Source organism: Aotus nancymaae, unplaced genomic scaffold, assembly GCF_030222135.1.
Source record: "Aotus nancymaae isolate 86718 unplaced genomic scaffold, 86718_ANA_hifiasm-v0.15.2.pri h1tg000015l_0, whole genome shotgun sequence".
Taxonomy (NCBI): domain Eukaryota; kingdom Metazoa; phylum Chordata; class Mammalia; order Primates; family Aotidae; genus Aotus; species Aotus nancymaae.
The window spans coordinates 3276801-3300666 of record NW_026988426.1 but is presented as its reverse complement, the minus strand read 5'-3'; the positions used below and the strand labels follow the sequence as shown (position 1 = coordinate 3300666).

Here is a 23866-nt window from a genome sequence, read left to right as displayed (position 1 = left end):
AAAAAAAAAAAAAAATTAAAAATATTAGCTGGGGCTGGGCGCGGTGACTCACACTTGTAATCCTAGCACTTCAGGAGGCCAAGGCAGGCGGATCATGAGGTCAAGAGATTGAGACCATCCTGGCTAACACGGTGAAACCCCGTTTCTACTAAAAATACCAAAATTAGGTGGGCATGGTGGCACACGCCTGTAGTCCCAGCTACTCAGGAAGTTGAGGCAAGGAGAATCATGTGAACCTGGGAGGTGGAGGTTGCAGTGAGCTGAGATTGCACCACTGCTCTCCAGCCTGGTGACAGAGCGAGACTCTGACTGAAAAAAAAATTTGCCGGGCATGGTGGCACACATCTGTAGTCCCAGCTATTCATAAGGCTTCGGCAGGAGAATGGCTTGAGCCAGGGAGGTCAGGCTGCAGTGAGCTGTGATCATGACACTGCACTCCAGACTGGGCAATACAGCAAGACCCTTATTTTGAAAATAACTTTTTAAAATGCCTCACTGCCACAACGGCATTTAGAGACAAAAAAAATGAGTAACCAGGGAGGATATATATGCATATATGTATGTCTGTGTGTGTGTGTGTGTGTGTGTGTGTACATATACCTATATCTCTCTCTATAGTCACATGTTGCCTCAGCACATCTGGTCTTGCCACATCGTTCAAATAAACAGGACTGACAAATTTCCACCAGTGAAAATCTCTACAAGCCTAAGAATAAATTTAGCTGATCTCCAAGCCTGTTTACACATTACCAGATTGATTCTGTGTTTTCTGGCAAATGTTCCACTGAAGAGTCTACTCTTTAAAATGTTTAAATTATTTGCCTAAATACTGCATAAAGACATTTTCATCCTATTTTTTCTCAAGGGGATAGCTTGAAAAACAATGATAATTCTGCAGTATGTGCACTGCAGTGCTCAAGCATAGCATCCAATGTGCACTGAAAGGAAAAAATAGCTTTCAAAAAAAGGAAGTGAGCTTTTTAATGTCAGTGATAAATGTGGCAAAATATAATGCTGCAAAAATAAGGGAAACTAAAGGTTTGTGATTTTTTTTTTGAGACAGGGTCTCACTCTGTTGTCCAGACTGGAGTGCAGTGGTGTGATACGACCTCACTGCAGCCTTGAACTGCTGGGCTTAAGCATTCCTTCCACCTCAGCCTCCCGAGTAGCTGGGACCACAGGCATGCACTACCATGCCTGGCCAGTTTTTTTCATTTTTTGTAGAGACAGGATTTCGCTATGTTGCCTAGTCTGGTCTTGAACTCCTGGGCTCAAAGGATGCACCCGCCTCGGCCTCCCAAATGCTATGATTACAGGCATGGGCCACTGCAACCAGCCTACTTTATTTATTTATTTATTTATTAAAAAAATGCTAGGCCGAGGCGGGTGGCTCACTTGAGGTCAGGAGTTTGAGACCAGCCTGGTCACATGGTGAAACCCCGTGTCTACTAAAAATACAAAAAATTAGCTGGGCGTGGTGGCAGGAGCCTGTAATTCCAGCTACTCAGGAGGCTGAGCCTGGGGAAATCACTTGAACCCGGGAGGCGGAGGTTGCAGTGAGCCGAGATCGCCCCATTGCACTTCAGCCTGGGCAACAAGAGCGAAACTTCATCTCAAAAAAAAAAAAAAGATTTAGCACTGCCACCATTTTTAACTGTATAGTCCAGCGGCGTTAAATACATTCACTTTGTCTGCAACCATAGCTACCGTTCACCGCCATCCTTTGTCCTCATTTCCAGGTTCACCAGTAGGGGGCAGACAGAGACAGTGGATCAGCCTCGACCCCTACGTCCCCTCTTCCGCGCATGCGCGTCTTACCTGCCAAAAAAAGGTGGCGGGGGCGTGCTCAGGGGTGGGGCCTGTGGGCTGCGCAGGCGCATGGCCGGCTTTGTGACGTCAGGCCGTGCGGCCGGGTACCAGGCGGCGGCTCGCGGAGGCGCTTCCTCTAGCGTGACGCTAGGACTCCGCTCCCCCGCGGCCCGCCCGCCCGCCTGCCGGCCTAGCCGCCGCCTCCCTCGCTCCCTGAGCGCGCCAGGCGAGGGCCAGCGGCTGGGGCGACGCGGAGCGGAGAGGGCGGGTAGGCGGGCGGGCGGGCTGTGGGAGCGCCGGTCTCTATATGGCGGCGGCTCTGTCGGGCCTGGCTGTCCGGCTCTCGCGCTCGGCCGCCGCCCGCTCCTATGGGGTCTTCTGCAAGGGGCTGACTCGCACGCTGCTCATCTTCTTCGACCTGGCCTGGCGGCTGCGCATCAACTTCCCCTACCTCTACATCGTGGCTTCCATGATGCTCAACGTCCGCCTGCAGGTGGGTGATTCGTTCCCGCCCGGCCTCCGGCCCTCCCCGAACGCCCCCCTCACCAGCGGGATGCAAAAGCTACGGTAGCTGCCACTGCCTGGAAGCTGGGTGTATACCAAGCACCTGGCATTTTCCCGTGCGACCCCACTTTGGGGGGACCCACTGAGGTGGTGCCGTTGTCCCCGATCTGCAAACGCGGTACTGGAGGTCAGGTGAAGTGACTTGCCTTGGGGAAAGTCCCGCAGCTCAGGAGGTGGGGTCCGAGACTGCATGGGCTGGAAAGGTCTTGAAAAGGACTTTTACTAAATATTGGGTGAATTCTTGGGTGAATTTTCTAGTTCCCAAACTTTGCAGACCCCTCCCCCTTTTTGTTTTAATTGTAAAGACAAGGAGTCTCAGCCGGGCGTGGCTCACGCCTGTAATTCCAGCACTTTGGGAGCCCGAGGAGGGCGGATCACCTGAGGTCAGGAGTTCGAGACCAGCCTGACCAACACGGAGAAGCCCTGTCTCTACTTAAAATACAAAATTAGCCGGGTGCGGTGGGACACGCCTGTAATCCCAACTACTCGGGAGGCTGAGGCAGGAGAATTGCTTGAACCCGGGAAACAGGTTGCAGTGCGCCGAGATCCGTCTTTGCACTCCAGCCTGGTCAACAAGAGCGAAACTCCGTCGCAAAAAAAAAAAAAAAAAAAAAAAATACAGGGGCCTCGCTGTGTTGCCCAGGCTGGTGTTGAACTCCTGGCCTTAAGCGATCCTCCCGCTTCATCCTCCCAGTGCTAGGATTACAGGCATGAGTCACTGCACCTGGCCTGCAAAAACGTTTTATGTTATCCTTGAAGCTTAAAATGGATTGGAAGTTAACGGTGTTTTGATAAACGTACCTTATTTATTTTGGTCAGAGGTAGAACTGAGGTGTGAGGGTGAAGAGGAGGGAAAATAAAAAGGAAGAGGTGGAAGGGTGGAAGTACAAAACGTTTCAGAAGCCTGGAACCTTTCAGCTGAACTTAGACTATGCTCACACTCCAGCACCTTGGAGACTGCCTTTTCTATAAAAGATTGATATTTTGGTTTGTTTGTTTGTTTATTTGTTTGGAGACAGAGCCTTTGTTGCTCAGGGTGGAGTGTAGTGGCTCAAACTTGGCTCATTGCAACCTCCGCCTCCTGAGTTCAAGCCATTCGCCTGACCCAGCCTCCTGAGTAGCAGTGACTGCCACCTTGCCCGGCTAATTTTTGTATTTTTAGTAGAGTCGGGTTTCACCATGTTGGCCAGGCTGTTTTTCAAACTCCTGACCTCAAGTGATCTGCCCACTTTGGCCTCCCCAAGTGCTGGGAGTACAGGCGTGAACCATGGTGCCCATCCAAGAGACTGATACTTCTACAAACGTTAAATTTCAGTTGCCTTTTTCTTTCTTTTTGGTAGAGACAGGGTTTCACTATGTTGCCTAGGGTGGTCTTGAACTTCTGGCCTTAAGCGATCCTCCTGCTTTACCCTCCCAAAGCACTAGGATTGCAGGTAGAACCCAGTGAGTCGGACTTCAGATGCCTCACTGAAGGAAAAGTGGTCAACTCAATTCTTTCTCAAGGAAAGGTGGCCAGGTACTGAGCCCCTCTTGCATTCTATTTGCATACCTGTGTGATGGAGGAGGGACCCTCCCTTGGGGACAATTGGAGGTACTTGGGTTTCTCCCTGGTGTGCAGAATGAACCAGCCTGAGCAGTAGTACCAGCCAGTTATGAGACATGGCAGGTGCCTTCCCTCTCTAAAGTTGGTTTGGTCGTATCAAAGTATGATTGTCCCAGTAGTGGGTCTTTAGGTGTTTAGTGCTTGACACAGGTGTTGGTAGTTAACATGAAACCTACCTCTGGCTGTTGATCAAAATTGAATTAAGGTGGCCAGGGGCAGTGGCTCACACTTGTAATCCCAACTCTTGGGGAGGCCAAGGCGGGTGGGTCATTTGAGCTCAGGAGTTTGAGACCAGCCTGGCCAACATGGTGAAACCCTGTCTCTACTAAAATATAAAAAATTAGCTGGGCGTGGTGGCCAGGCAGTGGTGGTGTGCGCCTGTAGTCTCAGCTAGTTGGGGGGCTGAGGTGGGAGGATCACTTGAGCCTGGGTGGCAGAGGTTGCAGTGAGCCGAGATTGTGCCACAGCACTGCACTCCACCCTGGGTGACAGTGAGATCCTGACTGAAAAAAAAAAAAAAAAAAAAAGATGTATCGAGATGAACTGGCTTCTTTATTTTGAGATCCAAATTGAGATACTTTCATGTGAGCAAGGGCTTGTGGCATCCTGAAGTGGTACCTGACTAGAGGGGTCACAACCTCCACCAGGTGGTTTGAATTGTGTGAAGGGTGCTGCTGAATCAGGTCAGGGTACTGGTAAACCAGAAAGCCTGTGCCTTCCCCAGTCACCACCTTCAGGAATAGGGGCCCAGTGTTTGCTGATCTAGTCAGTGCCAAGAGAAATCAGAAAACAAGATTTTTTTTTTTTTTTTTGAGACGGAGTCTTGCTCTGTCGCCCAGGCTAGAGTGCAATGGTGTGATCTCAGCTCACTGCAACCTCCGCCTCCTGGGTTCAAGCGATTCTCCTGCCTCAGCCTCCAAAGTGGCTGGGATTAGAGGCATACGCCACCATGCCCAGCTAATTTTTCCATTTGTAGTAAAGATGGGGTTTCACCGTATTGGTCATGCTGGTCTCAAACTCCTGACCTCGTGATCTGCCCACCTCGGCCTCCCAAGATGCTGGGATTACAGGTGTGAACCACCATGCCCAGCCTTGGAAAGGTTATTTAAATACAAATTTCATAACAAGGATCTGAGCTGTAATGATTGAGAGTAAGTGCGTTTTGGTGGAAGGAAATTGGCTCTGTAAAAAGTGATGTGGGCAGTGGAGGAGAGCTAGATGGCCCAATTCCAAAAGACCATAATGGGGCGACTTGATGGGCTTGGTATCAAGGGGTAGTCCAGGTACTGCACAGCTTTTGAGAATCCGGTAGCTGAAAGTAGGCTCGCAGTTCTGGGGCAGGTGGTGGTTGGGGTTTGTGCACAGACAAGGTAGTCACCAGGACCTGGGGAAGGGCTTTCTAAGAATTGTGTGGGCCAGCACAGGGCCCAGTAGCTCACGCCTGTAATCCCAGCACTTCGGGAGGCTGAGGTGGGCAGATCACCAGAGGTCAGGAGTTTGAAAGCAGCCTGGCCAACATGGTGAAACCCTGTCTCTACTAAAATACAAAAATAAGCCGGGCGTGGTGATGCATGCCTATAGTTCTAGCTACTTGGGAGGCTAAGGCAGGAGAATTGCTTGAAGCTGGGATATGGAGGTTGCCGTGAGCTGAGATTGTGCCACTGCACTCCAGCCTGGGCAACAAGCAAGGCTGTCTCCCAAAAAAATAAAATAAATAAAATAAAAAGAATTGTGTGGGCTGGGCACAGTGACTCACCCCTGTAAGTCCAGCACTTTGGGAGTCTGAGGTGGGAGGATCGCTTGAATTCAGGAGTTCGAGACAAGCCTGGGCAACACGGCAAAATCTCATCTCTACAAAAAATACAAAAATTAGCTGGGCGTGGTGGTGCATGCATATAGTTCTAGCTACTTGGGAGGCTGAGGTGGATCACTTGAGCCTGGAAGGTCAAGGAGGCAGTGAGCTGTAATTGTGCCACTGCACTCCAGGATGGGCAACAGAGCAAGACCCTGTCTCTAAAAAAAGAAAAATGTATGAAGATGTTATGCTTGGGCTTGACCAAGTGCAACAAGCAGCCATCTCACATCCTGGCAATGGGGAATGGGATGTCTTTCTTCTTTACTGTGGTACTTACCTCTGCTACTTTGAACTCCCCTGCAAGTTTCAGAGTTTTTGTTCATTTGTGAAAAACCACTAACTTACCTGATTAGAAGGTTTAATTTTTGTGGCTTTCTGGTAAAGGGAGTGCAACAGGAAGTAGACTCTGAAGGAATAAGGGGGACATGCCTCTTTTTTTTTTTTTTTTTAATGAGATGGATTCTCGCTCTGTCGCCCAGGCTGAAGTGCAGTGGCATGATCTTGGCTCACTGCAACCTCTGCCTCCCAGGTTCAGGCAATTTTTCTGCCTCAGCCTCCTAAATAGCTGGGATTACAGGCGCCTGCCACCACTCCTGGCTAATTTTTTGTATTTTTCAGAGATGGGGTTTCATGGTGTTAACCAGGATGGTCTTGATCTCCTAACCTTGTGATTCACCTGCCTCAGCCTTCCACCTTGCCTGCCCCCCAACTTTTTTTTTTTTTTTTTTTTTTAAAAGAACATGCTGTACCATCGCTTGAGGCCAGGAGCTTGAGAAGCCTGGGCAACATAGTAAGATCCTATGACTGACTATAAAACATTAAAAATTAGCTGGATATAGTGGCGCACACCTGTAGTCTCAGCTGCACAGGAGGATCACCTGTGCCTGGGATTTCAAGGCTGTGGTGAGCTATGATTGCACTACTGCTCTCTAGCCTGGGTGACAGAGTGAGACAAAAAAGAAAAAGCCATGCCCATCCTCTTCATTTGCAGGAGTGTTAGAATCTGTTTCACGAATAATGAGGCATAAAGAACTCCCATTTTCCAAATTTGTTTACGGAGCCCCTCCCGGATAGATCTCTAGTTTGTAGGGCAGTGAGGCATTTTAAGGAGACCAATACCTCTTTAGGATGAAAGATGATTAAATGAGAAAATGATGCAGAAGGGCTTTGTACACTGCAAATAGTTATGATTTTAAAATACTGTTTGCAAGCCTTAGTCTCCTAGAGTTGTTAGCATCCTTATTTATACAGAACCTGAAATACAAGGCAGTTAAACAGTGAGAATCAATACCGAATACTAAATTTAGTAAAAGCAAGATTAAAAATGATTAAAAATGGTACTGTGAATCTGCTATAATTTAACAAGTCATGCCTGCACTTTTCAGTTATATGGCCTGTGGGAAGAATGTTAGTCCTAGATCCTAGATCACCTATATATATTTTTCTTTTTTTCCCCCTTTTTTTTTTCCTTTTCGTTTTCTTTCTTTTCTTTTTCTTTGAGGAAGTGTTCTCTTCTGTCATCCAGGCTGGAGTACAATGGTGTGACCATCGCTCACTACAACCTCCAACTCCTTGACTCAAGCAATCCTCCCAACTCAGGCTTCTGAGTTGTTGGAGCTACAGGCGTGTGCCACCTTGCCTGGTTAATTTTTTCATTTTTTGTGTAGACGGGGGTCTCGCTATGTTGCCCAGGCTGGTCTTGAACTCCTAGCCCCAACTGATCCTCCTTCCTCAGCCTCCTAAGAAACTAAGATGACAAGTGTGAGCCGTCATACCTGGCCCTCCTTAGTCTTTTAACTTTATTTCTTTTTTTATGTTTCAGCTCCTCCAAAGCAGAATATAACTTTACTTCTTTTTTCTTTTTTTTTCTTCCTTAGTCTTTTTTTTGTCTTGTATATCTTTTTATGTTGGACTTTTGGGTTGCTTTCACTCTTTGTCTATTGTGAATAATGTTACCACGAACATTTGCATGTAAGCTTTGTGTGGACATAGGTATTTCTCTTGGATGTATACCTAGGAGCAGAATTGCTGGATCACATGTAACTCATCTTTAACCATTTTAAAAAGATGACTCTTAATGCACTGTACAGGTGTGGGTAGAAGCAGCTACCCAGCTGAGAAATGATAGTGGTTTTCAGGACAGTGGCCATAGAGGTGGTAGCATCGTGGATGTGTTCCTGAATTTTGGGCTTTGTGTCAACAAGCCCCGCCTTGCTAAAAGGACGAGGTGATGTGTGAGAGACAGATCCATTTGCTCTTTTTCCATAAACTGTCCATGTTCTTTGGCCGCCACTTTTCTGTTGGGGTATTGGTCATCTTCTTTGCTTCTTGATGGTTTTTTTTTTTTTTTTTTTTTTTGAGATGCAGTCTCACTCTGTTGCCCAGGCTGGAGTGCAGTGGCGCAATTTTGGCTCACTGCAACCGCTGCCTCCCAGGTTCAAGTAATTCTTCTGCCTTAGTCTCCCAAGTAGCTGAGACTACAGGCGCATGCCACCAGGCATGGCTAATTTTTCTATTTTTAATAGAGACGAGGTTTCATCATATTGGCCAGGCTGGTTTCGAACTCCTGACCTTGTGATCTGCCAGGCTTAGCCTCTCAAAATGCTAGGATTACAGGCATGAGCCACCGCTGCTGGCCTTGATGGGTTTTATCTGTTAGATGAGAGTTGTCCATGATAAGGGTTGACTTTTTTTATTTTTATTTTTTTGAGATGGAGTTTCACTCTTGTTGCCCAGGTTGGAGTGCAGTGGCATGATCTCAGCAGCTGGGATGCCCTTGGGATGCTAGTCAGAGGAGATGCTGGCTGCTTCTCATACATTAAATCCTCACAGAATCCTGGGAGGGGCTGGGTGCAGTGGCTCACACCTATAATCCCAGCACTTTGGGAGGCTGAGTTGGACAGATCACCTGAGGTCAGTCCAGCCTGATCAACATGGTGAAACCCCATCTCTACTAAAAATTAGCTGGACATGGTGGTGCATGCCTGTAATCCCAGCCACTCAGGAGGCTGAGGTGGGAGAGTTGCTTACACCCAGGAGGTGGAGGTTGCAATGAGCCGAGATCCTGCCACTGCACTCCAGCCTGGGTGACAGAGTCTCTAAGACTCATTCGCCCTGTGGAAAGTCAGCTGCCTGACTCTGAGCTGGCACCCCGCCTCCGCTCACCCTCCTCTCCTTGTGATTGCACCTGCGAGCATCCAGAGGACTGGGAAGGGGAAACGGCAGTGGCAAGAGAGGGGGGCACAGCTGGTTTTATAGGGGCAGGTGTGATTTATATTTTGTGGAGATGGGGTCTTACTATGTTACCTAGACTGGTCTCAAACTCCTAGGCTCAAACAGTCCTTCCACACAGGTGTGTGTACCACACCCAGCTTATTTTTTTATTTTTTTTTTGTAGCGATGGGGGTCTTGCTGTATTGCACAGGCTAGTCTCCAACTCCTAGGCTGAAGTGATCTTCCCACCTCGACCTCCCAAAGTGCTGGGATTACAGGTGTGAGCCACCGCGCCTGGCCATCAGGTGTGATTTAGATGTTCTGAGTGGCGAGTAGCAAGAACTGAGAGATGTTGGTGTGTTCCTTGTGATCATGATTCAGCTGAATTTAGAAGCAATAGGGTCATTCCTGTTTCTCCTCTAGGCTGTGTGGAAATCTGGGGGTTGGTTTCTGCTACCTCCTGTCTGATCATTTGGGGCATAAGCGCAGTAAGTTAAGGTATGCTAGTGTTCACACCTGAGGGTGGTGGAGCCAGCCCATCTGGGAGCATGTGTGAGCTCTCTTCGCTCACAGGATCCCCTCATGGCCCACTGTGGCCCTGCTGGTTTTAGCTGTGTCTTTTCCTCTTTGGGACTAGCCTTGCCAGCTCTCTTTCAGAAACATTGAGGCCAAGATATTTTTAGTTTACAAAGCAACAGCACTCGGCACCGTCATGCCCTGGAGGCCGGGAATAGCTCAGGTTAGGGAAGGTGAGGGTACAGGCACCCACGAGGGCAGCAGCTAAGTGGGTCAGGCCGTTGTGGTCCAGCAGGTCAGCTGCCCGGACAGGCAGGGATCTGCAGGGAAGATGACTGCTCCTGCTGCGGTGAGGATCGGGTATACCCGGACAACCTTGTTTCCCTGCCACAGCACCCCTCTGACCTCCCGGGCTTGGTGTTCAGCCTTTGTCGTCTTTGGTGGGAGGGAGAGGGAGGTATAGGCTCCAGGATTTACCCCCTGGAACCTGGGCTGCACTTCATTTTTCCTGAATCGTGCTTTCTTGAAGTTCAAAATAAGACTCCTTCCCTCATTCATTCTGGTGGTCTCAGCTTTGGTGGCTAACTTTGTTTGCAATAACATCATTTATGCTGTTTTTTAAATTTTGTAGACTTAACATGGGTTTGGGCATGAGGAGGCCAGAAAGAGTTGATTTGTATACACTTAGGCATACTTTGTCTGCTATAATATACCTCTAGTATATTGAGGATAAACTGAAAAAACAACTCAAATGACTTAATAAATAGGTCTAGAAATTATTTAGAAGTTATTTGTGACCCTCAGAATACAGATAATATGTGTAACGGTCTCATATCAGAGGAGGTTAGTTGAGGGCTCTGAGCCAAAATGTTTTCAATAACCTATTGAAGTCTTTTTGTGGCTGAATGCGGTGGCTCACACCTGTAATCGAAGCACTTTTGGAGGCCAAGGCGGGTGGATCACCTGCCGTCGGGAGTTTGAGAGCAGCCTGGCTAACATGGCGAAACTTCATCTCTACTAAAAATACAAAAATTAGCCGGGCGTGGTGGCTGGCACCTGTAGTCCCAGCTACTTGGCAAGCTGAGGCAGGAGAATTGCTTGAACCTGGGAGGCAGAGGTTGCAGTGAGCCAAGATTGTGCCACGGTACTCCAGCCTGGGCGACAGAGTAAGACTCTGTCTCAAAACAAAATAAATAACCAACCTATTGAAGTCTTTTTGATAAGAGAATTACATAGTTTATTACTGAATTTACTGAAGTACTAGAAGAACTTCAGGGAACAATATATTCTATCATGATTGAATGTATGATTACCTTTTCATTAAATGAATGATTTTTTTTCTTAATGTTTCTGAATCATAAGTGATTATTAATGGTACCTTATACTGTGTTAGTTTGCTAAGGAAAATGAAAGAAATAAAATCAAAATGGTACCTTATTTAAAGTACTTTAACACAATACTAGAAATGCTACACTTCTGAACAATGCTAAATCCTTGTACAAGGACTTACTAAAAATGGTTAGAAACTAATTTTTCTGAGTGCTGTCCCATATTATATGACCTGTTTTTCTTAAGATTGAAATACCAGCCAAGTGCGGTGGCTCACACCTGTAATCCCAGCACTTTGGGAGGCTGAGGCAGGTGGATCACCTGAGGTCTAGACCAGTCTGCCCAACATGGTGGACCCCATCTCTACTAAAAATACAAAATTAATGGGCTGGCAAGGCTAGTCCCAAAGGGGAGAAGACATAGCTAAAACCAGCAGGGCAATGGTGCATACACCTGTGCTCTCAGCTACCTGGGAGGCTGAAACAGCAGAATTGCTTGAGCCGGAGAAGCAGAGGCTGCAATGAGCCAAGATCATGCCACTGCACTGCAGCCTGGGTGAGATAGAGTGAGACTCCGTCTCAAAAAAAGAAAAATAATTAAAATACCTATTTCAATATATACTGAAATATATTGGCCAGGCGAGGTGGCTCACGCCTGTAATCCCAGGACTTTGGGAGGCCGAGGCGGGTGGATCATGGTCAAGAGATCAAGACCATCCTGGTCAACGTGGTGAAACTCCGTCTCTACCAAAAATACAAAAAAATTAGCTGGGCATGGTGGTGCACGCCTGTAGTCCCAGCTACCCGGGAGACTGAGGCAGGAGAATTGCTTGAACCCAGGAGGCGGAGGTTGTGGTGAGCCGAGATTGTGCCATTGCACTCCAGCCTGGGTAATGAGAGCGAAACTCCATCTCAAAAAAAAACAAAGAAATATATTTAGGAATGCTTCCATTTAAGGATAATGTTCATTCTTAGCACATTTCATCAGCAAAATAAATGTAAGGTTTGAAAGAATATGGCCATGGTGGCTCACTCCTGTAATTCCAGTACTTTGGGAGGCTGAGGTGGGTGGATCACTTGAGCCCAGGAGTTCAAGACCAGCCTGGAATATGTCAAAACATTGTCTCTACAAAAAATCCAAAAAATTAGCTGCTTGTGGTGGCACATGCCTGTGGTCCCAGCTATTTGGGAGGCTAAGGTGAGGGGATGACCCAAGCCTGGGGAGGTTGAGCTGCCGTGAGCCGTCATTGTGCCATTGAACTCCAACTTTTTTTCTTTTTGAGACAGAATCTTGCTCTGTTACCCATGCTGGAGTGCAGTGGTGCTATCTCGGCTCACTGCAGCCTCCTCCTCCTGGGCTCAAGCAGTTCTCATGTCTCAGCCTCCTGAGTAACAGCTGGAATTTTTAGTAGAAATGGGGTTTTGCTGTATTGGCCAGGCTGGTCTCAAACTCCTGGCCTCAAGAGATCTGCCCACCTTGGCTTCCCAAAGTGCTGGGATTACAGGCATGAGCCACCGCACCCAGCTGGCTTGTATTCTTTTATATGGTTCGTATATATACAGCTTTTCTTTTCTTTTGTTTTTTCAAGTCACAGTCTTGCTCTGTTGCCCAGGCTGGAATATAGTGGTGTGATCACAGCTTACTGCAGCCTTGAACCCCCCAGGCTTAAGCAGTCCTCCTCCATCTCAGCCTCTCAAGTGACTGAGACTACAGGTGTACACCACCAGACCCGGCTAACCTTTTAATTTTTTTTTTTTTTTTTTTTTAAGACAGTCTCTTGGTCTGTTGCCCAGGCTGGAATACAGTGTTGCTATCTCCACTCACTGCAACCTCCACCTCCTGGGTTCAAATGATTCTCCTGCCTTAGCCTCCTGAGTAGGTGGGACCACAGGTGTGTACCACCATGCCTGCTAATTTTTATATTTTTAGTAGAGATGGAGTTTCACTGTGTTGGCCAGACTGGTCTCCTGTCCTCAAGTGATACACCCGCCTTGGCCTCCCAAAATTCTGGGATTACCAGTGTGAGCCACTGCTCCCGGCCACTCTTTCAAATTTTTTTGTAGAGACAGCATCTTGGTGTGTTGCCCAGGCTGGTCTCAAACCCCTGGGCTCAAGCCATCCTCCTCCCTCTGCCTCCCAAAGTGTTGGGATTACAGGTGTGAGCCCACTGCACCTGGTCTGGTTCAAATATATTTTAATCAGTTATGTAGAATAATGGTCACAATTCTATCAGCAAAAATTTTTGAGCATGTCCCACAAGATATATATAAGTATTCATAAAGTATATATTTTGCTCTTTCAGAATATATTTTGCTCTTTCAGAATATGGTACATATTATAAAACAGAAAAAATTGAAGAAGAAAGAAGAATGAAATAGACCAAGACTTTCTAATCTTTTCTCCCATATTAACAATGGCTAGGTTGGTGTGGTGGCTCACACCTGTAGACCCAACACTTTGGGAGGTTGAGGCAGGCAGATCACCTGAGGTTAGGAAGTCAAGACCAGGCTGGACAATATGGCGAAACCCCATCTCTACTAAAAATACAAAAATTAAAATTAGCCAGGCATGGTGGTGCATGCCTGTAATCCCAGCTACTCAAGAGGCTGAGGCAGGAGAATTGCTTGAACCCAGGAGGCAAAGGTTACAGTGAGCCGAGATTACACCACTACAGTCCAGCCTGGGTGACAGAGTGAGACTCCATCTCAAAAAATAAAAACCAGGCAGGGCATAGTGGCTCACGCCTGTAATCCTAGCACTTGGGGAGGCCGAGGCGGTTAGATTACCTGAGCTCAGGAGTTCAAGACCAGCCTGGGCAACATGTGAAACCCTGTCTCTATTAAAATACAAAAAATTGGCTATGCATGGTGGTGTGCGCCTGTAGTCCCAGCTACTCAGGAGGCTGAGGTAGGAGAATTGTTGAACCCAGGAGGTGGAGGTTGCAGTGAGCCGTGATTGGGCCACTACACTCCAGCCTAAGCACCAGAGCCAGACTCCTTCTCTTTAAAAACAAAAACCAAAAACCTACTGGACTAGAAGATTATGTGAAGTTTTTCAGAGTTTCCCGTTAGCTAATTATTTTGCGCAAGCTGTACATCTGACCACTCTCCTTTGCTTGAAACATTCAACTCAGCTGGCTTCTGGAACACTGAATTTTCCTGATTCTCTTGGGGTCTTTTCCTTGGTGTCTGTGGCAGGCCTGCCCCATCTGGTCTGTCTGTCTTGGTGTTCCTGGCCTTCTGTAGCACCTTCTGTCTTTGTCTCTAACGTCTTGTACCAGAGCCATCGTTTTATCTACCTCTCAGAAGCTGGCAACTTCTGGATCTAGGTCCCCAGCTCTGACACCCCTTTTGAGCTAAGACTTTTATTAATCAACTGCTTGCCAAAGTTGCACAGTCAAACTCTGTGTGTCCCAATCTGTACTTCCCTTCCCTCTGGACCTGCTGCTCCTCCCATTTACAGTTACTGACACTTTCATCACCCAAAATTGAAAGTCAGAAGAAGCCTGTGAGTCTTCTCACCACCTTCTGCATTGAGTTAGTCACCAACTTTATTATCTTATTTTTATTTTTATTTTTAACAGAGTCTCGCTCTGTCACCGAGGCTGGAGTGCAATGGCATGATCTTGGGTCACTGTAATCTCCACCTCCAGGGCTCAAGCTGTTCTCCTGCTGAGTAGCTGGGACTACAGGCACGTACCACCACGTCCAGCTAATTTTTGTATTTTTAGTAGAGACAGGGTTTTACTATGTTGTTTAGGCTGGTCTCAAACTCCTGACTTCAGGTGATCCACCCACCTAGGCCTCCCAAAGTGCTGGGATTACTGGCGTGAGCCACTGCGCCCGGCCAGTTGCCAACTTTAAAAAAATGCTTTAGCTGGGCATAGTGGTTCACACCTATAATCCCAGCTATTTGGGAGGCTGAAGCAGGAGGATCACTTAAGAGGCCAGGAGTTTGAGACCACTCTGGGCAACATGGCGAGACCCAGTCTCTACAAGAAAAAAAAAACTCGTTCGTCAAGGCACCCACTTGGATCTCTTTGAAGTGCCCTTTCCTTTATTTCCCACTCTAGAGCTTTTTAATAAACTTATGTTCCTGCTCTGGAAAAAAAAAATTAGCCAAGTATGGTGGTGCCTGCCTGTCATCCCAGTGACACAGGAGGCTGAGTCAGGAGGTTGCTTGAGCCCAGAAGTTCGAGGCTGCAGTGAGCTGTGATCACACCATTGTCCTCCAGCCTGGGTAGCAGAGTGAGACCTCATCTCAAAAACAACATGAAACTTGAGTCTGCCCCTTCTTATGATTGCAGCCTTATTTTTTTCTTTTTCCTGCTCTGTTGGAATAGCCTCCTAACTGGTATGTGTCTATTCTGAACCATTTCTAGTCTGTCCATCATAGTGCAGCCAGAATAATTCATCTGAAATACAAATCCAGACATCCTGTCCTTGCTGAGGCTTCCTGGCTGGCTCCCATCCCTGGCTCCCCGTGACACATCCCAGGGCCTCTTTCTCTCAACTCCCTGCTTTCTCCTTCAGCTTCCAATAATAATTGCACCCTCCATTTTCTTCCCAGTATACTCTTAAAATTTAAAAGAATTTTTTTTTTTTTTTGGTGGAGTCTTGCTCTGTCTGTTGCCTAGGCTGGAGTGCAGTGGTGGGATCTCGGCTCACTGCAACCTCTGCCTCCTGGGTTCAAGCGATTCTCCTGCTTCAGCCTACGTGCTAGCTGGGATTACAGGCGCCCACCACCATGGCTGACTAATTTTTGTATTTTTAGTAGAGATGGCGTTTCACCATGTTGGCCAGGCTGGTCTCGAACTCCTGACCTCAAGTGATCTGCCCACCTCAGCCTCCCAAAGTGTTGGGATTACAGGTGTGAGCCACCATGCCTGGCCAAAATTTACAACAAATCTTAATGCGGTTATACATTCATGTAGCATCAAGAGTCTCCTAGTTCCATAAGATTAGAGAAACAGCAGTTTCTTACCTGCCGTTTCTCTGTCCCCATCAGCCACTTTCAGCTGTAGCTGGTCCTCTCATTGTTGATCCTTTTTTATTTATTTATTATATTTTTGAGACAGAGTCTGACTCTGTCGCCCAGGTTAGGGGGCAGTGACTTAATGTCAGCTTACTGCAACCTCTGCCTCCCAGGCTCAAGCAGTCCTCCCACATCAGCCTCCTGAGTATCTGGGACTATAGCTGCTGAGATTACAGGTGTGAACCACCACACCTGGCTGAGGGTGTGGTTGTTTTTTATGTGAACATATCATGTGTTAAAATTACATTTAACTCATCAATTAATGAGGGAACTAATATAATATTAAAAACAGTTTAAAGGAAAATTCAGATAATACTCAAGTGAATTTACAGATAGATGCAAAGCTGGTCAGTATCCGTAGGGCAGTAATCCATTGAATTCCATGAGACTAACTTAATTAATTGTCTAATTAAAATAGTCTGATTAGCTTAATTAAACGATTTTCTTTGACAGGAACTTGTTTGCTTTACTCTTGAGGTTTTTGGCAAATGACAGAGTTGTAAAGCAGCTCAGAGGCAATGAAGGTGCTGGCCCCTGAAGGATGCACTAGGTAGCATGCCCAGTCATCTTATTTTTTGTTCATTTCAAAGCTTTTTGAAATTTTTTTTTTTTTTTTTTTTTTTTTAGATGGAGCCTTGCTCTGTCACCCAGGCTGGAATGCAGTGGCACGATTTCGGCTTACTGCAACCTCCACCTCCCAGGTTCAAGCGATTCTTCCGCCTCAGCCTCCCGAGTAGCTGGGATTACAGATGCCTGCCACCATGCCTGGCTAATTTCACCTGGCCAACATGGTGAAACCCTGTCTCTACTAAATAATAAAAACACAAAAAAATTAGCCAAGTGTGGTGGTGGGCACCTGTAATTTCAGCTACTCAAAGGCTGAGGTGGGAGAATCACTTGAACCCAGGAGACAGAGGTTGCAGTCAGCCAATATTGTGCTGCTGCAGTTCAGCCTGGGGAACAAGAGCAAAATTCTCTCTCAAAAAAAAAAAAAAAAAAAAAAAAGCCTCTATTATTTGCTAATGAGAGAGTGGGAAACTAAGCCCAAGAAATGTTCTGCACCAGACTGGGTGTTTTGGCTCACACCTGTAATCACAGCACTTTGGGAGGCTGAGGCTGGTGGATCACCTGAGGTCAGGAGTTTGAGACCAGCCTGACTAACATGGTGAAACTGCGTCTCTATTAAAAATGCAAAAATTGGTGCTGCTGGGAGTTGCTTGGAGGTTGGCGGTGTGGGGCTGAAGGCTAGCAAGCGGAGCAATCATGTTGCACAAACAAATTTACTATTCGGACAACGAAAATGAGGAGTTTGAGTATCGGCATGTCATGCTGCCCAAGGACATAGCCAAGCTGGTCCCTAAAACCCATTTGATGTCTGAATCTGAATGGAGGAATCTTGGTGTTCAGCAGAGTCAGGGTTGGGTCCATTATATGATCCGTGAACCAGAACCTCACATCTTACTATTCCGGCTCCCACTACCCAAGAAGCCGAAGAAATGAAGCTGGCAAGCCACTTTTCAGCCTCAAGCTTTACACAGCTGTCCTTACTTGCTAACATCTTTCTGATGACATTATTGTGTTGCCTTCTTGTTTCTCACTTTGATATTTAAAAGATGTTCAATACACTGTTTGAATGTGCTGGTAACTGCTTTGCTTCTTAAGGAGAGCCACCACTACCATAGCCCAGCCAGATGAGTGCTCTGTGGACCCACAGCTTCAGCTGAGTATGACCCCAGAAGCCAGTGTGCTGTGTATCTAGAACACACTTGGCAGATGGAGGAAGCATCTGAGATTAAGACCATGGCTGTTACAGGGATTGTGTAAACTTCTTTTTGTTTTTTTCTGCCAGGTGTTGTATGTATGGTGACTTGTGGATTTATGTTTCAGTGTACTGAAAACTTTCCATTTTATTAAAAAAATCTGTTCATATTATAAGCCTTGATTAAAGAGGTAGTTTTTATAATCTAAAAAATAAAAAACAAAAACAAAAATTAGCGGGGCATGGTGGCAGGCGCCTGTAATCCCAGCTACTCCAGCCTGTGTACCATAGAAAGACCTTTTCTCTAAATATAAATATAAAATATATGTTAAAAAATATAAATACGGCCGGATGTGGTGGCTCACACCTGTAATCCCAGCACTTTGGGATGCTGAGGTGGGTGGATCACCTGAGGGCAAGAGTTCAAAACCCACCTGACCAATATGGTGAAACCCATCTCTACGAAAAATATGAAAATTGGCAGCTGGGCATGGTGGCTCACGCCTGTAATCCAAGCACTTTGGAGGCCAAGGCGGGCAGATCACCTGAGGTGGGGAGTTCAAGACCAGCCTGACCAACATGGTGAAACCCTGTCTTAAAAAAAAAAATACGGAAATTAGCTGGGCGTGGTGGCCTTCACCTGTAGTTGCAGCTACTCAGGAGGCTGAGACAGGAGAATTGCTTGAACGTGGGAGGCGGAGGTTGCAGTGAGCTGAGATCACGCCAGTGCACTCCAGCCTGGGTGACAGAGCGAGACTCTGTCTCAAAAAAAAATTATTCCATATATATATATATTTTTTCCAGGAATATATATAAATATATTTTTAGGAATGACTGTATTAACAAAGTACTATTCTTTTTGTGATCTCTATTGGGTAGAGATTATCATTCTGTTTTCTGTCACAATTAGGACTCTGTAGTACCAGAAACTGTGAGAAAGATCTTAGTGTTTGTTAGGAAATAATTAGTGGTGTAGATGCTCTTAAGACCCATCTGTCTTCATTTTAGAACTTTAATTTGATCCCCTTTCCTAGGTTCATATTGAGATCCATTGAAGGCCCTCCTGGACTGACAAAGGCGTGACCTCAGGCCCATCCCATCCAAGAACACGAAGCATGAGGGACAGAAGAAGGCCCCTTGGCACCTGCCTGGCACCAGTGCAGCGGGCCGGAGGAGGTGATTTGGACAAACTATTACACAGCCTTAAGAAAAGAATGCTGAAGGAGGACCCCTGGCCTGCAGCTGCACCCTCCTGGATCAATAAGCCTGCGGCTGACAGAAATTCACAGAGTGCTGCATTATCACTGGAAATGAGAAAGGATCCTAACAGGGCTGGCCTCTGGCTTCACAGTGGTGACCCAGTGCTTCCACATGTGAAAGAATCAATAAGAAGAAATCTAGCCTCAGTAGCCACTCCGAGCGCAGCCATGGGTTTGTTCTCTGCTCCAACAGAGTGTTTTGCTGGGGTGTCCTGCAGTGGTGTTGAAGCTCTGAGGTGGGACTGGCTGGGAGGAGGGCCTGAGGCCACCAGCAGCCACAGAGGACAGTGCCCCAAAGGAGAACCTTGGGTGTCAGGACTGTCACACCATCAAAAACTGCTGGAAATGGGAAGTTGTCAGGATGACCCACCAAGTGCTTTTCCCGAGGGTCTGGGCTCTGAGTTGGAACCCTCTTGCCTGCACTCCATCCTGTCTGCAGTGCTGCACGTGTGTCTAGAAGTGCTCCTGAATGATGAGACAGAACGAGTTTTCCTTGACCGTTTAAAGCCCATGTTTTCAAAGCAAACAATAGAATTCAAGAAAATGCTTGAAAGCACCTCAGATGGTCTCCAGATGACACTGGGGTTACTGCCTCTGCAGCCTTTTGAATTAGCAAATTCATATGCCATAGTTAAGGTCCAAGCAGAACAATAAAAATAGGTTAATTTTAAGAGTTGTCTTAGATTGATTTCTTTCGCATCAAGTCTGGATGCAAACTGCGCAGCCCTTCAGTTCCTGCTGTGGTTTTTTACGACTCGGCAGACTTCAAGTAAATTGAGTTGAAATTCAAAGCTGGTTGATACGGAAGAAACTTTTTTAGCATGTGTTAAATTGTGCTTTCAAAGACATAAAGAATTGGGAAACATTTCAGGAGACGATCATAGCCTGTATAAATATCAGATTAGAACATACAGATTTACCATGAAATTCTGTCTTCAACACTCATTCTAAAGGGCTACTGTCCCAAGTCCTGTGTGTCCCTTCGGCTTGTGTGATCACCCGATGGAAGTTGATATTCGTGAAGTTTACACCACCGTACTTGGCATGGCGTTAAGCCTTGCTGAATTCGTGGTAAGCTGTTACCATTTCTGCATTTTGTAGAATGGTTTTCGTCTGCAGCAGAATTCGATTTCCCTTCTCACACCCCTTTCCTTCCCCGTGAAATGCGATTTAGACAGAGGCCCTGTGGTGAAAGTTGCAATATTAAGCTTACTTTTAGAGGAGTCCCTTCTCAAACTCGGAACTCTAGCAGTGTTACCTTCAAAGAAAAAGAGCTTGAGAAAAAGGTAGCTCCATTATAGAGAAGCAAATCAAGTTACTTCCCTTCTAAAAAGTTTCCCAGATTCTAGGAATTGCAGTATCTTGTACCCTCAGATTTTTCAGGTGACTCCTTTTGTTGTCTGCTGATAACTTTAATAAAGATAATTTAAGGGCATAAGTTTTTAAGGACTCCCAAAGTGAGACTTAACCATTTTGGGGATTACTGACTGCATATACCAGTTTATATTGTGTGCTGAATTATGCCATGTGCTATTTTAGTGTTTGGAGGAAATGAAAAATAAAATTTGTTCTTCTGCTTAATAAATATGTCTTATTTTATATGTGTGGTCTTGGTTCTTCTTGTGTTTTTATTAATGCCATTGTCGTCCTGATAGTTTTTATTGTTTGAGACGGGGTCTTGCTCTGTCACCCAGGCTGGAGTACAGTGGTGTGATCATAGCTTACTATAACCTTGAACTCCTGGGCTCTAGCAATCCTCCGACCTCAGCCCCCCGAGTACCTAGGACTACAGGTGCATGCCACAGTGGGCAGATTTTTTTTTTTTGAGCCCAGGCAAGAGTGCAGTGGTGCAGTCTCTGCTCACCACACCTCCATCTCCGGGGTTCAAGCGATTCTTCTGCTTCACCCTCCCGAGTAGCTGGCATTGCAGGCATGTGCTACCACGCCCGGCTAATTTTGTATTTTTAGTAGAGATGGGGTTTCTCCATGTTGGTCAGCTGGTCTCAAACTCCCGACCTCGAGTGATTTCGCCTGCCTTGGCCTCCCAAAGTGCTGGAATTGCAGGGGTGAGCCACCACACCAGGCCTACATTTTAAAAAATATTTTGTAGAGCTGGGGGTCTCACTTTGTTGCTCAGGCTGGTCTCAAACTTCTGGGCTCTAGCGGTCCTCCAGCCTCAACCTCCCAAAGTGCTGGAGTCACAGGTGTGAGCCACCACACTCAGTCCCTAATACATTTTTTTTTTGAGGCAGAGTTTTTCTCTTGTTGCCCAAGCTGGAGTGCAATGGCTTGATCTCAGCTCTCTGCAATCTCCGCCTCCCAGGTTCAGACAATTCTGTTTCAGCCTCCCGAGCAGCTGGGACTACAGGAACGAGCCACCACGCCCAGCTAATTTTTTTCTGTTTTTGTTAGAGATGGGGTTTCACCATGTTGGCCAGTTGGTCTTGAACTCCTAACCTCCCGTGATCCACCCACCTCGGCCTCCCAAGGTGCTAGATTTACAGGTGTGAGCCACTGCGCCCAACCCCCTAATACTTTTTTTTTTTTAAACACCAAAGTAGGTTGTTGATGCACAAGATTAGAAGCAGAGCTTGAAAAAATACATAAAGCTAGGCCAGAACTCAGCTCTAATTCTGCTCCCAGGAAACAATGAAATTGTGCCTTGTGATCCTTTGGGTTGGTGCTCAGAGTCCCAAAGAAAAAGTTCTTGAGAAAAAATGAGAAAAAAAGAAAAAAAGTTCTTGAAAGACAAACCATCTCCATCCAGTCTAAGTAACACTGTCTTAGTGGAGCAATTAAAACCCTGACAAACAGCCGTGCCCTTTTGGTGTCACTGTGATTGATTGTGAAATGAGGACACTTTTAAATGTTTTAAAATAGGAACTGTTTTCTCGTCAAGACTTCCCTTTACTTCCTCTTTTTTTTTTTTTTTTTTTGAGATGGAGGCTCACCCTATCACCAGGCTGGTGTGCAATGGTGTGATCTCGGCTCACTGCAACCTCTGCCTCCCAGGTTCAAGTGATTCTCCTGCCTTAGCCTCCTGAGTAGCTGGACTACAGGCGTGTGCTACCATGCCCAGCTAATTTTGTATTTTTAGTAGAGAAAGGGTTTCACCATGTTGGCCAGGCTGGTCTTGAACTCCTGACCTTATGATACACCCACCTCAGCCTCCCAAAAGTGCCGGGATTATAAGCATGAGCCACTTCACCTGGCCTTCCTTTTTTTAAAAAAATGAGGCCGGGCACGGTGGCTCAAGCCTGTAATCCCAGCACTTTGGGAGGCTGAGGCGGGCGGATCACAAGGTCAAGAGATCGAGACCATCCTGGCCGACATGGTGAAACCCCGTCTCTACTAAAAATACAAAAATTAGCTGGGCGTGGTGGCGTGCGCCTGTAGTCCCGGCTACTCGGGAGGTTGAGGCAGGAGAATTGCTTGAACCTGGGAGGTGGAGGTTGCAGTGAGCTGAGATTGTGCCACTGCACTCCAGCCTGGCGACAGTGAGTCTGTCTCAAAAAGTAAAATAAAAATAAAAAAACGAAGTTTATTCACTTGGGACACCCTTTAAATAAAAAGTTTACTCCTTTGGGATCAAACTTTCCATGACTATTTCTTTTGTTTTGTAGATTGCAAGTAAACAAATGTTCAATTGCAAAAAGTACAGAATTCCCTATTAGGCATCAAGTGATACATACTAATTTTTTTATAGATTTTTTTTTTTTGTAAAGACGAAGTCTCACTTTGTTGCTTAGGCTTCTGGCCTCAAGCAATCCTCTTGTCTCAGCCCCCAAAGTGCTAAGATTACAAGCATGAGCCACCATGCCCAGCCTGAAATGCTTTCATACGGTGACATTAAAATAAGGTGTGCATGCTGGCCATGGTGGCATGCGCCTGTAATCCCAGCTATTCAGGAGGCTGAGGTAGGAGAATTCCTTGAACCTAGGAGGTGGAGGTTGCAGTGAGCCGAGCACCACAGCACTCCAGCCTGGGCAACAAGAGCAAAACTCCATCTCAAAAAAAAAACAAACCGCAGTTTCATGCATTTTCCTTTTTCTTTTTGCCTTTCTGGGTTCTACTCTTATGGGTTGAACAGCATAATCATGTTAAATTTAGAAACAACCTATGGCATATAATCTTGGACTTGGTTATTCACATTTGAAAATCGTCCTTTTTTTCTTTTTCTTTTTTTTTTTTTGAGATGAAGTCTCTCTCTGTCGCCCAGGCTGGAGTGCAATGGTGCAGTCTCGGCTCACTGTCACCTCTGCCTCCGAGGTTCAAGCCATTCTCCTGCCTCACCGTCTCGCGTAGCTGGAATTACAGGTGCCCGACACCAGGCCCGACAAATTTTTGCATTTTTAGTATAGACAGGGTTTAACCTTGTTGGCCAGGCTGGTCTCGAACTCCTGACCTCAGGTGATCCGCCCACCTCTGCCTCCCAAAGTGCTGGGATTACAGGTATGAGCCACTGCATCTGGACTACATAGCTAATTTTTAAAGTTATCTTCTTTAAACTTTTCAAGCAGAAGAAACAGAATTAAGAATTACTGAGGCGGCCGGGTGTGGTGGCTCATGCCTGTAATCCAAGCACTTCGGAGGCCAAGGTGGGTGGATCACCTGAGGTTGGGAGTTCAAGACCAGCCTGACCAAAATGGTGAAACCCCGTCTTTAAAAAAAAAAAAAAGGAGGCCGGGCGTGATAGCTCACGCCTGTAATCCCAGCACTTTGGGAGGCTGAGGCAGGTGGATCATGAGGTCAAGAGATCGAGACCATCCTGGTCAACATGGTGAAACCCCGTCTCTACTAAAAATACAAAAAATTAGCTGGGCATGGTGGCGTGTGCCTGTAATCCCAGCTACTTAGGAGGTTGAGGCAGGAGAATTGCCTGAACCCAGGAGGCGGAGGTTGCGGTGAGCCGAGATCGTGCCATT

At 46.5% G+C, this 23866-nt stretch overlaps 3 protein-coding genes across 3 annotated transcripts; all 3 read left to right on the top strand.

The window, feature by feature from the left end:
• Positions 1-1898: 1898 nt before the first annotated feature.
• On the top strand, positions 1899-20540 carry SMIM10L3 (small integral membrane protein 10 like 3). The gene is made up of 2 exons (XM_012455479.2): positions 1899-2302; positions 18717-20540. Exons 1-2 carry the CDS (start codon positions 2117-2119, stop codon positions 18735-18737), a joined length of 207 nt encoding a protein of 68 aa, XP_012310902.1. The 5' UTR covers positions 1899-2116; the 3' UTR covers positions 18738-20540.
• Positions 17074-18700, top strand: LOC135275090 (cyclin-dependent kinases regulatory subunit 1-like). The gene has a single exon (XM_064376355.1). The coding sequence runs from the start codon at positions 17187-17189 to the stop codon at positions 17421-17423; it is 237 nt and encodes a 78-aa protein (XP_064232425.1). The 5' UTR covers positions 17074-17186; the 3' UTR covers positions 17424-18700.
• Positions 18720-20540, top strand: FAM220A (family with sequence similarity 220 member A). Its single transcript, XM_064376354.1, has one exon. The coding sequence runs from the start codon at positions 18798-18800 to the stop codon at positions 19593-19595; it is 798 nt and encodes a 265-aa protein (XP_064232424.1). The 5' UTR covers positions 18720-18797; the 3' UTR covers positions 19596-20540.
• Positions 20541-23866: the final 3326 nt, after the last annotated feature.

Bases quoted from the DNA above. Each gene is read 5' to 3' on its own strand.
- FAM220A (XM_064376354.1), top strand. From the start codon at position 18,798: ATGAGGGACAGAAGAAGGCCCCTTGGCACCTGCCTGGCACCAGTGCAG.
- LOC135275090 (XM_064376355.1), top strand. From the start codon at position 17,187: ATGTTGCACAAACAAATTTACTATTCGGACAACGAAAATGAGGAGTTT.
- SMIM10L3 (XM_012455479.2), top strand. From the start codon at position 2,117: ATGGCGGCGGCTCTGTCGGGCCTGGCTGTCCGGCTCTCGCGCTCGGCC. The intron at 2,303-18,716 runs GTGGGTGATTCG...CCCCTTTCCTAG, and splicing joins TGCTCAACGTCCGCCTGCAG to GTTCATATTGAGATCCATTG.